General features: G+C 37.3%; 1 protein-coding gene across 1 annotated transcript in view; it reads left to right on the top strand.

Moving 5' to 3' along the window:
- Positions 1-12,712, top strand: part of LOC131429513 (putative sodium-dependent multivitamin transporter) — a 28,017-nt gene that overhangs the window by 12,469 nt on the left and 2,836 nt on the right. The window contains exon 2 of the mRNA XM_058593683.1: positions 5,836-5,959. Within this exon, the coding sequence (XP_058449666.1) occupies positions 5,849-5,959 (111 nt within the window). The 5' untranslated portion in view covers positions 5,836-5,848. The remainder of the gene's footprint in view (positions 1-5,835; positions 5,960-12,712) is intronic.

Raw genomic sequence — 12,712 nt, 5'->3', positions numbered from 1 at the left:
TGTATTTAGAAGGACCGCACGAAACGCTACCATGTTCATTTTACCCCAAGTTCCCTTTTTATACTGCATTGTATTCAAGCTTAACTATATAACATGAAACCGAAAAACTTGCAGAAGAGCGAATAGAGTGTTTCCGATGTAAAAAAGTCTAACAAATTGATTGCACATAGTTTTATTGACAGAAGAAAACTCGTTGCACCATTTTACGCCATTTATTTTCTTGTTATAATATTCAGTTGAAATATGATCTACAATCCAAAAGCAGATCCAATGCGATCTATCAACATTGGTTCATAATACGTGCAAAACATCTGTGATCCAATTAAACACAATGGGAATGACAGTACTAGCCTGTTTAACCCGTTTTACCCCTAATTTATATCAAAAGTCGTATTTCTGGTTAAACTTTCTTTCGCATACCGAAAGCAGGCTGATTGCGGTCGATGAAAATCGATTGATATTACGAAGAAAGACCTGAAAATAGGATTACAAATGAATTCAATTATCGCACGAATCTTGCTATACCGTTTTACCACAATTTATCCTTTAACTGAGTCTTAAGATTTTGCTCCACATTGAATTCATCTGTAATCCAATTTTCAGGTCTTTCTTCGTAATATCAATTGATTTTCATCAACCGCAATCAGCCTGCTTTCGGTATGCGAAAGAAAGTTTAACCAGAAATACGACTTATGAAATAAATTGTGGTAAAACGGGTTAAACAGGCTAGTACTGTCATTCCCATTGTGTTTGATTGGATTACAGATGTTTTGTACGTGATATGAACCAATATTGGTAGGTCATATTGGATCTGCTTCGGGATTGTAAATCTGAATTCAACATAAAATTATATTTGTCGGAAAATTGGGGTAAAACGATGTAGCACGAAGCATGCGATCATGAACACTATCTGTAAATTATTATTTGAGGTTATATGCGAAATATAGAACTGTCTTGTTTAACCAAAATTGGTCCAAATACCGATCAGCCGAACTTTTTTTCTGTAAATTCACGGAAGAAGATGACTGGGGGTAAAACAGAATACAGTTGTTTGCGGTCAATCTTATTAAAAACAATCCATTTATCTAACTTATGAGCATGTCAGGAATACCTTCCGATTGGTGGAATTGAATTTTTTCCTGAGTTTCACAATTAGTTTTCAAAGTAAAGTCAGAAAAAAGAGGAAATGGAGCAAAACGGGCATGATAGTGAATTTTGCGGATCTTCTAACTATCATAAATCGATTCTGCAAAAAAATTTGCATAAAAAATACTAATTTTGAAAATGTTTGCTCATGTTTTTATAAAATTATTGAGCAAAGTCGCGTTTTTTATCGTTTTTTCCCCACTGTGCATCGCCTTAACCTGTTTCCAGGTTAGATTTCGGTCGACTTCTTTTATTTCTTTATAGAGGCTACGCCGCCATGAGCCTCAGGGTCTGCCTCTACTGCGATGTCCTGCTGGGTTCCAGTCTAATGCTTGTCTGCAGATTTCGTTTCCGCTCCTACGTAAGGTGTGGCCGACCCAGCCCCACTTTCGTTCCCGAATTTCAGTTGCTATCGGCTTCTGGTGGCACCGGCGATGGAGCTCGGTGTTTGAGATCCAGTTATGGGGCCACCAGACTCGAATTATTTTCCGCAGGCACCTATTGATGAACACCTGCAGCCGTTGAGTGTTCTCCTCTGATACACACCATGTTTCACTAGCCTATAGCAGCACAGATTTCACATTAGAGTTAAATATTCGGATTTTGGTGCGTTCTGCCTGTTTTTCCAGATGTTTCTTAAACTCGCAAAAGCAGCCCTTGCCTTCTTGATCCTTGCACCTATGTCAATCTTGGTACCGCCGTCTGACGCCATTTGGCTGCCAAGATATTGGAAGCTTTCAACATTCTCCACTGATAGCCCTGCTACTGTAAAGGTGGAAGGGGAACCTCAAATACTGTGGGAATGTTCAAAGCTTGATCAATGAAATTTCCGAAATCGAATATAAAATTTTGATGCCAAAAGGCTTAGAATTGCATGAAACGTCGAGATTAAGTGTCATCTCGCAAAAAAAAATTTTTTTGAGAAAATCGACTCAAAATTCCCAGAAATTTTTTGAGATGACACTAAATCTCGACGTTTCATGCAGTTTTAAGAGTTTCGGTATCAAAAAAAAATTTTCGATTTTGGAAATTTCATGTACTCCCCCCTATGGTGCTTTTTCAAGATCGAAAATTTTCAAACCTTAACCACCGGGCAGCACCCCTTACGCATGTCCGATTTAGCTCAAATTTTGCATGAAGACATTTTTCGAGGTGCCTAAACTTTTGAGCACAAGCGCTTTACGAAATTAGAGGTGATCCCAAAATATTGGCACCCTTATACACTGAGGTCTTTTTTTTGCGGTCTTTTTTATGAGGTTTTTTATGCGACTTTTTTATGCGAATTTTCAGAGTTATGCGGTTTTTTATGTGAGGTTTCAGTTTTTTATGCGAAGTTTCAAAGTTATGCGGTTTCCTTTCTGCGTTTTTTTTGCGAAGTTTCAAAGTTATGCGGTTTTTTATGCGGTACGTAAACTCGTATAAAAAAAGTACGGGTGTGTAATGTCAGAGACATAACTGGATGTCGTGAATACGAATATGACACGCTTTATTTATGCTTCCGAATTCGAATTGGTAGTTCATCGATTGTTTGAATTGTGCAACTTTCCCCTCTTTCATTACTAGAAATTTAAACGATGCGCCTAGACTAAATTACAGATTAGTTACATTAAACATTCTGAAACGCACTTAAATACTATGAAATAAGCAGTATAGTTCTTAAATAAAAAAAAAATTTGTGACGATTTGAGTTAGTTCAGCACGCAGACTCTGAATTCTAAACCCATATTCCAGAACTAAGCTCTAAAACATGAAGACGATTTTTCGCCATGACTACCAGAATGAGTTTTATAGAGTACAGTAAAGTAAATTTCCGCATAATTCTTTAGGAGTATTATTATGGTTCTAAAAAGAACCGAATAGAAGAAGTCTGGAATAAATAACTGGATCCTGAGTTCAAGAACTAAATTTAGAATCAATAACAGACTCAGAATCCAGTTTCAATTCTAGAATTGCAATTTCGAAACTCAAATTAGTTCCGGAATACAGTTCCAGAATCCAGTTTCAGCACGCAGGCTCTGAATTCTAAACCTATATTGTGGAACTACAATCTGAAAATTGAACTTCTCGTTATGACTACCGAAAACCAAATGATGGCAGGTGCTCTCTCCGTCGCTGATGGTTTAACTCCCGCGATGGCAGTCTGCTCGCCTTGAAGGCCAGCAAGCGAATGAAAGTTGCTACCTGAGCGTTTGTGCTTTTAACCACGCAGAAGGCGCTCTCTCCGTCGCTGCTGGTTAACGGTTTAACTCTCGCGATGGCAGTCTGCTCGCCTTGAAGGCCAGCAAGCGAATGAAAGTTGCTACCTGAGCGTTTGAGGTTTCAACCACGCAAAAGGCGCTCTCTCCGTCGCTGCTGGTTGATGGTTTAACTCTCGCGATGGCAGTCTGCTCGCCTTGAAGGCCAGCAAGCGAATGAAAGTTGCTACCTGAGCGTTTGTGCTTTTAACCACGCAGAAGGCGCTCTCTCCGTCGCTGCTGGTTGATGGTTTAACTCTCGCGATGGCAGTCTGCTCGCCTTGAAGGCCAGCAAGCGAATGAAAGTTGCTACCTGAGCGTTTGAGGTTTTAACCACGCAAAAGGTGCACTCTCCGTCGCTGCTGGTTGATGGTTTAACTCTCGCGATGGCAGTCTGCTCGCCTTGAAGGCCAGCAAGCGAATGAAAGTTGCTACCTGAGCGTTTGAGGTTTTAACCACGCAAAAGGCGCTCTCTCCGTCGCTGCTGGTTGATGGTTTAACTCTCGCGATGGCAGTCTGCTCGCCTTGAAGGCCAGCAAGCGAATGAAAGTTGCTACCTGAGCGTTTGAGGTTTTAACCACGCAAAAGGTGCACTCTCCGTCGCTGCTGGTTGATGGTTTAACTCTCGCGACGTCTGCTTCCACCGAACGCACGAAAAGAAATGATCGATTTTCGACCACGGTTCCCCTTTTATACGCATTCAGTTGAAGATATGTGCCTGACTACCTCAAAATCGTCGTCCTTGCGCGAAAAATCCAAGCGAAAGTAAAGAGTTTTCCGCATTATTTTCAAATTTTGAGAAAACTTAATTTTTGAGTTGTTTGTGGTTATCTCACACTGTTCAAAATATTATCCTAAATTCCTGATCATATTTTTGATGAAATGGTGAAAGAATTATGTTGCTACCATTAATACAAGTCGAGATATTCACGATTAAGTTCTGCCCATTCTTCCATATGGCTAATTTTGAAAAGGCACACCATAGTAAAGTAAGTCGTATTCACGACAAAAGACTTCAGTGTATATAAGAGCGGTAAAAATCAACATGTTTTGTTGGTTACGTCAGTTATACCATCATATCTCTGGAACCAAAAGTCACAGCCATTTGATCTTTGAACTTGATGAATAGCCCGACTTTCAAACGAGCCAAAGTTTGTTAAAATCGGTTCAGCCATCTCTGAGAAAATTGAGCGCGTTCAAATATCTTCGAAAAGTGCACACACAAACGCACTCACATACACACACACATTTTCCGATCTCGTCGAACTGAGTCGAATGGTATATAACACTATGGGTCTCCGAGGCTCCGTTCGAAAGTCGGGTTTTCCAGCAATTCTAATACCTTTCTATAGAGAAAGGCAAAAAGTTACGAGGATTGGATCTAGCGCTGGCCACAGATGTGTTGCAGTCGATGGGAAATACTTCGAAGGGGACAACATCAATTTTGATGAATAATCTTATATTTTTAATTTTCTGAATAAATTCCGGGAACTTTTTGATGAAGATAGTTGTTTTTTTTTTCTTATAGTTCTTGTTGTTTTTATTGAAAATATTATATTAAAACTATTTTTATGCAAATTAAAAATTCAGGTAATATTCGGTGAGTATGGCACGTGGCGCAGAGCTTCCCATTTCAGAGTTTCCAAATAAGTTGTTGCAACTTTCGAAACATGGGGTCTTGCATTGTCATGAAGCAAAATTGACTGTCTTTATATTACGACCACGTTTCCTGCAAATGCTCTGTTCAAACGCATCAATAGTCGACGAAGTGTTATATACTGGTAAGAATATTTACGTTTGTACGTGCGACTAGTAATAGTTGACTAACGTCATCTTTCGTAAAACGCTTCGAAATAATTCCCACATCTAATACTTTGGCTATACCGGACTTTAGTACCGGTAACACCGGAAGTAGCAGTCAAAAATTCCAATTTGGAACTTGAAGAGAAAGGTATTATCACATCACCAGGTGGATTAATACAGGGGTTTTCAATTGGAGTCCACTGTAGAACAGCTGCACAACTCATATAATAGCCAATTGAAGCTATCTGTATTACTGGAGTCATAACTTGCTATCTACACGTCAATGCAACGATAACATTTGTTTTATTTTATGACTAACTTTTTAGAAAAAATCCTTGATAAGACTTCTATTGTCTTATCCAGTATTCCCACAGATCAGACTTTTATCACGTGTATTTGGGAGGCGTTGGTCTCTTGCAACTCGTACATTCAAGGGTCAATTTATAGAACAGTATATATCTATGCTAGATTTTTTTGTGCATCAGTTTTGCATTGTTCTTGAAAATATAAGGAAATAGAGAGCTTAAAAACGAACAACGGTAAATTTGTCTAGCATTATATGTTAACAGTTGAGGGGCTAACGTAAATTTTATATCGGTTAGCCAAATGAAAACCAAACAATAATTGTTTTATTCTTTTTCTTCGATTACAGATTAACTCCAAACATGAGTTCGTTCGGCGTGTGGGACTACGCGGTGCTCGTGATCGTACTGTTGGTGTCGGCCGGCATCGGCGTTTACTATAGGTTTTCCGGCGGCAAACAGAAAACCACCACGGTAAGCACTCTTTCAATGTTACCGCTGAATAATGAAATTCCCTTGTTAATTTGATCAAATGTAAACACATTTACCTTTCTGCTATTGCTGTGTGCACCATCGGGCTCAAGAATTCAGTTAACTGCATAATGTTTACAAAACCGCATAATAAGTTCACCCATCGTCACGCAGAAAAAAAAACTAGTCTACTGAATTGAAATATCTGTGAACCTTAAGAACACTCTGGGCTTTTGTTCTAGCAATTGATTATATCGTTTGGAAAGACTATTCTAGTACGTTTATTTTCTGTCGCGTTTTGTCTTTCACTCATCAATGCTGATGCTAATCTAGTAGTTTAATTTAAACTGCTGAGCAGATTCATTGCGATGCACTGTAAGCGCAGCACATTCACTCTGACAGGTTTGCTTTGATCAAATGGAACTAGCTCACAGTGACGCTTGCACTCTGGCAACAACCTTAGACTATTGCGCCGAAACGGAATATCATTTCGGGTGTCTCTTACCTTTTGTTATTCTACGTTAGAATTATATATGACCTGTTTAAACAATTCCACAGAAATTTTTGATCCGTAGAATCATATTCAAGTGATTGAATGACTATTTTCCATCAAACACTTGAAGTTTTGCAAGTATTTGTAAATTGAATCAGCTGTACATTCATCATTTTCGAATGCGCACTTAATCCACGTAGCAGAGAGATGATACCCTTTTTATCACTCAAATTCGGAGTGATAGAAAAAGATATCACTTCACTGCTAGATATGTTAAACATGTTCTTACACGTGTGTGTGTGTGTGTGTGTGTGTGTAAAAACATGTTTAACATAATAGTTCAGCGTACTCGACGAACTGATTCGAAGTCGTCTAAGGGAAAGTATTATAATACGACACTGCTGACTAAAATGTCCCCCTTTTTTGTTTCTAAGCATTCAAGATTTTTCTAAACAAAATCTATCTAATCCGTATACACTATCTTTTCAGATGATCTTTATGCTATGCAAGTTTGGCAGTTGTCTACTGCAAAATATGAATAAAGTGAAAATGCCATTACGCAGTTTTTCGATGTAAGATTTTGAGTCGATTAAATAATCTTGCTATGTAGTAACTGACTTTTAGCAGTCTCTATTCATAGTTTAAACATGCAAGGAACTACACTGATAAAAATTTGCACAATCGATTGATATGTAAACACCACTTCAATTTAATGCTTTTTCATATAATACATCACCAAAGCGATTTGTTTCAATATTTCATGTGCGAATTCACTACGATGCGAGATTAGATTATTTTTCACTTAGCTTTGATGTGTTTTTCCTTTGGATGTGATGTGTTTTGCTATTAAATCGAACTACATGTGTTAAACACTTCATTTTCTAGTGCGAATGACTACAGCACAAATATATGTGCAAAACACTTGAATCGGTCAACTCTGTTTCAATTAAAATCTATGTGGAAAACTATGTGACATTCACATGAAATGCATATAGAATCTAGAGGTAACGATATACCTGATCGTTTTTAAGTGCATATCATATAACCGTAGCATGATTTCCAATAAATATCAACGGTTTCCACACTCATTTTATGAGTTAAGTGTTTATTTTCATGAATTTCATGTGTTTTACAAGCAGTGATAGATCGAATGCTTTGCACATGATGCTAGCGTGCAAATTATTTCCAGTGTAAACACTCTCATTCTAAATAACGACGCAGTGTCTTTTCGATCGAATGTGGTTCGATCGAATCCTAGCTACCTTTGATTTTTCTTACGTTATTAGGAATACAAATGAAATACGATCGAAAAATCAATACGTCGTCACAAATATATTATATACTAATATTGATCACTCCAGGGAATCCATAACAAATCAAAAAAGACATCACAGTTACTTCATCTCGCGACGGAAAAGGTTACTATTTCAATATTGTTTAATAGTTTGCGTTTAGCATGCACCAAAATCTGAAATGTCAAAACCGGCCTCCTGTCACGACGCCATCTTGATGAGATCAAAATCGGAACTTCAAAATCAGCTGATTGCAACGTAAACAAACAAACAGTAAGGCATTTGTTTAACGCGTTTACCTTGTTTAGTGCACAAAAATTAGTGAATTTTGGGTCGACTCTCTCATAATAACTTGTCGGTTTACCTAAACTACAGCAGACAGTGTTTTGGGACATCAAGTGGAGATAATTTTCACAATTTGAGAGTCGCGATGAGTATCAAAACATCGCAGTGTTTGGGGCTCGAAACGCGAGGGGCTCAACGTAATCGGTATACTTTCAAATGGCTGGTGCTCACATACCGGTGTCAGATGGCTGGTCAAAACTAATTGAACATGATGCCCACTTAGAGGTGGGAACTTTTATATTTTAAGTGTTATTTTTTTCGGATGAAATGAAATATCGCCTTTAAACAATACTACAATCAAAATAACATTAACTTAATTCATTAACTAAGTTACATGAATTAATCTACTTATACTGCTATAAAAGAAATAGTACAGCAAATTTTCTTCAAACAGACTTCTCAAATGATACACTGAAGATGAGTGTAAATAGCACTCGAAATACTAGTATCTGTCTGTCACTGTTACGTTAGTATATTAACAAAATAGTTGAAATTCTTCATAGTGAAATTTTCCATACAAGAAAAGAAAAACAAATTAGGTTATTTAGGAAGCGTTTCTACCACGATTGTCCCGAGTTGGCGGTTCAATGCATAGGGCACTGGTCTTACAAACCAGTTGTCGTATGTTCGAGCCTCGACCTGGAAAAAGAGAAGGTTTTATGCCTGTTGGAAAACAATTTGGCATTGACAACCATTGGTGTTTTTCGTAGTGTCAGCCATGCAATACACTGTACACTCTGAATCAGCTGCGAAGTCTGTTGAAACAGAAGGTCAAATTACACTACAGGAATTTAATACCAAGGCTTTGCTTTGCTTTCTATCTCGATAAATCAGTTGTCAATTTATTACAGTTTTCCGCAAAAAATCCGCAATCCAAACGTGCATCTATTGTTGAATGAGGCATTTTCAACAAGAAATCATACCACTCACTTATTAGACTATGGTACAGTCAGGGATGCCAGAGATAATCAACAAATGTGGCGTAAAAATGATTCGCAGATTTTAGCTGGAATGACCTTTTTAATGAATTTTCAATACAATTTGGTCGACTGTTATCACATCAATTAAGGACAAATTAGTTTGCATTGCATTGTTGCATTTCTGAATCAATGAATCATTTTTGATCATGCTTAAGAAAAACGAATAAACCTTCAGTTCAATCTAAATGAGCTGATGAGCTGCTTTATCGAGTCGATTCACTTTGGTGAGCTGATCGGCTCGGAGCTGCTCACTGATATAAGCTGTTTTGCACACCTCTAATTTCACTTATCAGTTGCATAGCTATTGCATCAATCGGATACCATTAGTCTATTCGAAAACGGAATTAAACATACACTTCCAGCGATCCATTCTGCAAGTGGAGTGAAAATTTCTTAATGTCCAGTGAACATTTTACTGGTTAATTCCATCTTGGGAATTATAATCTATGGAGTGTATCGAAAATAAGCTATCCACAATCTTTCAAATTATGATAAAAAACGATATTTTATTCAAACTAAAAATTGAGGTTAAACTTGAGCACAATGAAAACCGGATGTAATTTAACTTATTCCTTCACGAATTTTCGAACTTTTGATCGAACGCTCTTCATCAAGTTTTGAACATTTTTTTTAACTCCTACATGTTACCAGCTGCCTTACCAGTCTTCTTGAAGACCCTCTTCACGATTGCCCAGTAACGTTCGATGGGTCGAAGCTGAGGGCAATTTTGTGGATTGATAGTTTTCTCAACGAAATTTATACTCTTTTCCGCAAGCCAATTAAGAGTGGTTTTGGCATAGTGAGCCGACGCTAAATCCGGCCAAAACAGTGGAGGTGTACGATACTTCTTATATAAAGGCAGCAATATCTTCTGGAGACACTCAAATCGATAGATTTCTGCATTTATAGTTCCGGTAGTGTAAAACATGGTTGACTTCAAACCACAGGAACATATTGCTTGCCATACCAGTACCATTCGACCTGTCCGTATCGCTCACATCCTCCCCAACGACAACAGTAAAGTATTGTGGACCTGGAAGGGTTTTTGAGTCCTCCTTTACATAAGTCTCATCCCCCATCAAAACGCATGCATCCGGACACTGCAAAAACACGAATATAATTTCCGGGCCCTTGTTGCTGCTCGCTTCTTCTGTTCTACACTTTGTTTCGAGATTTTCTTCTTCTTGAAGGTCTTCAGGTGATTACGCCTCTTGTTACACTGGATCATTCCGACACTCTTCCTTGCTTTTTTGGCCAAATAACGTATTGACATTGATTTGTTCTTCATGATTAGAGATAACACTTTCTGGTCCAGTTACGGGTTGGAAGAACCTGGTTTTCTGCCTCTTCCTGGTAGCTCATCCAAAGAATAGTATTCCCGAAACTTATTACTGATGGTTTTAACACTGGCATCATGAATTCCAAACCGCTTCGCCAGTTTTCGCATAGTAATACCCTTCTCACTTAGCCATGTGTCCAGAACCTTAATTTTCACTTCCTTTTCAATACGCAACATTTTGAAAACGCAGAATTTCAACCGCACAAATAAGTAAACAAACAAAAGCTGACAGCCAAATGCATAGAATGCTTTGATCTGAGCTTAAAAAACCATCACAAATACATGTGTACAACACAATTGTATATGGATAGCTTATTTTCGATACACTCCTTATTGTTGAATTTCTATGTCATCTGTGAGTTTTGTGTTTGAACTATAAGCAATTACTTAGGGAAAATTTCGTTGTTCAAACTGTGAACGATTAACTACCCATTAAACAAAAAAAAATAATTGTTTCAAAACCTAAACTTTAACCAAATTCAGAAAAAAACAGCTAACACTTGAGTTGTTTTGCGATCGCATGCTTTTGCGTGTGGACTTTTTAGCGACATCACGAAATGAGATATTTGGACGGTTCTTGAACTGCTACCCAGTTTTTCGGTTTCTTTTTATGTCACCTGGTTGTGTTTATTCAAAATTCAAAGCTTTTTAGCGATCGATCGGTAGGACGTCTTTGGATTTTAATTATAAATTTACAAAAAAACTACAAGGATCAGCCCCATGGGGTTGTTCGAGCCATTGATGTGGAACAAGGCAACCAAAATTTCTAATGACCTACAATCAAACAGTTCAATCAATCGTCACACTTTTGAATTCGCAAATGCACGAGAGTCTGCTTAGATTGAACTTTATTAGGAACAGAGATGCCATTCATACAGATTTATCTGTATTATACAGATGTTTACATACGCATACAGAATACAGATTTGATACAGATTTCATAAATTCAATACGAATCTCACAAAAAGCAAAATAAAAACTTGTTCGTATGAGCAGTCTATTAGTATTTGATTGCAGTGACGAGAAGCAAAGTCTGGTATCATTGAATCTACTATTGTACAGCAATAATGCGTTGAAATAACATCTTTTAACATCATTTTATTGTTGAAAGTTAATTTTGTTAGTGAATACAGATAAATACAGATTTTTTAAAAGATTAATACAGATTTCCTATCAAAATATCTGGCATCTCTGATTAGGAACCAAAATCGAACACGCAAACCTAGAATATAGACTTTATTTGTCGTGATTTGTATTTGTTCTATAGCCGACGAAATTACAAAAATAGCCCAAATGTATGCAATTATATGTTTGTACACGATACAGATATCGATATTTAAGCTTGCGATACGGATATCGATATTTAAGCTTCTCTTCGCCAAGCTTGTGTTCAAGTTTTGTATGCAAGCAGTTATTTTTATAGCGTTTCTCTACCATTACAACCATTCTGCGATTTCGGTTAAAGCGATAAACTTTTTCTCATTATCAATCGAGTTCATCTTATATAAATAAGAAATTAATCTTATGCACTCCAAATTTATCCTGGGGTAGTTGTCAATTTCTCAGGCGAAACGACATAACATGGAATTTCATCCGAAATTGCATGACACAAGATCAGAGCTTACCAATTAAAGCTTCAAATCGTTTTATGGCACTTTTTGTCTTGCTGTCTAGCAACAACCTACCTCTAGCATGCTACTCGTAGGACTGAAACGTTAGCTATAATTTCGCTTATATTTATAGATTCGAGTGCTTCCAACAGCTTTGCTTTAGCATCGATTGACCAATCAGAGCGATGCTTTCCCTTTGATATGTCCTTCAAAACCGTCGACTATGGCAGGGAAATACAGCATGCCGAAGATTTTTTACAGACAAAATAGGACACTGCTAGCTATTAATCAACATTTCAATGATATACAAATAAATATACATGGCTATGAACATTTAAATCAATACGTAGAAATATTTCCAATCAAATGGTGACATAATATTAATAATTGATACAAAATTGACTGAGCTGTAATTGTTCAAAACCTGATCACATTTCTACGTGTATTTTTCTTGAGATTCTCGCCCTTATTCTGAATAACATCGTATTGATTTTTCGATCGAATGTCGTTCGATCGAATCATAGCTACCTTTGATTTTGCTAGCGTTATGGGGAATACAAATGAAATACGAGCGAAAACACGATACGACGTTATTCAGAATAAGGGCGTCTAATTTGCACCCCTATATAAAAAAAAATATGTGTTCCACATTAAAAAATTCACGAAAAATTTATTGTTTCGATGATATGCCTGAAAC

This window comes from Malaya genurostris, chromosome 2 (assembly GCF_030247185.1).
Source record: "Malaya genurostris strain Urasoe2022 chromosome 2, Malgen_1.1, whole genome shotgun sequence".
NCBI lineage: Eukaryota > Metazoa > Arthropoda > Insecta > Diptera > Culicidae > Malaya > Malaya genurostris.
This window is presented reverse-complemented; position numbering and strand designations above follow the sequence as displayed.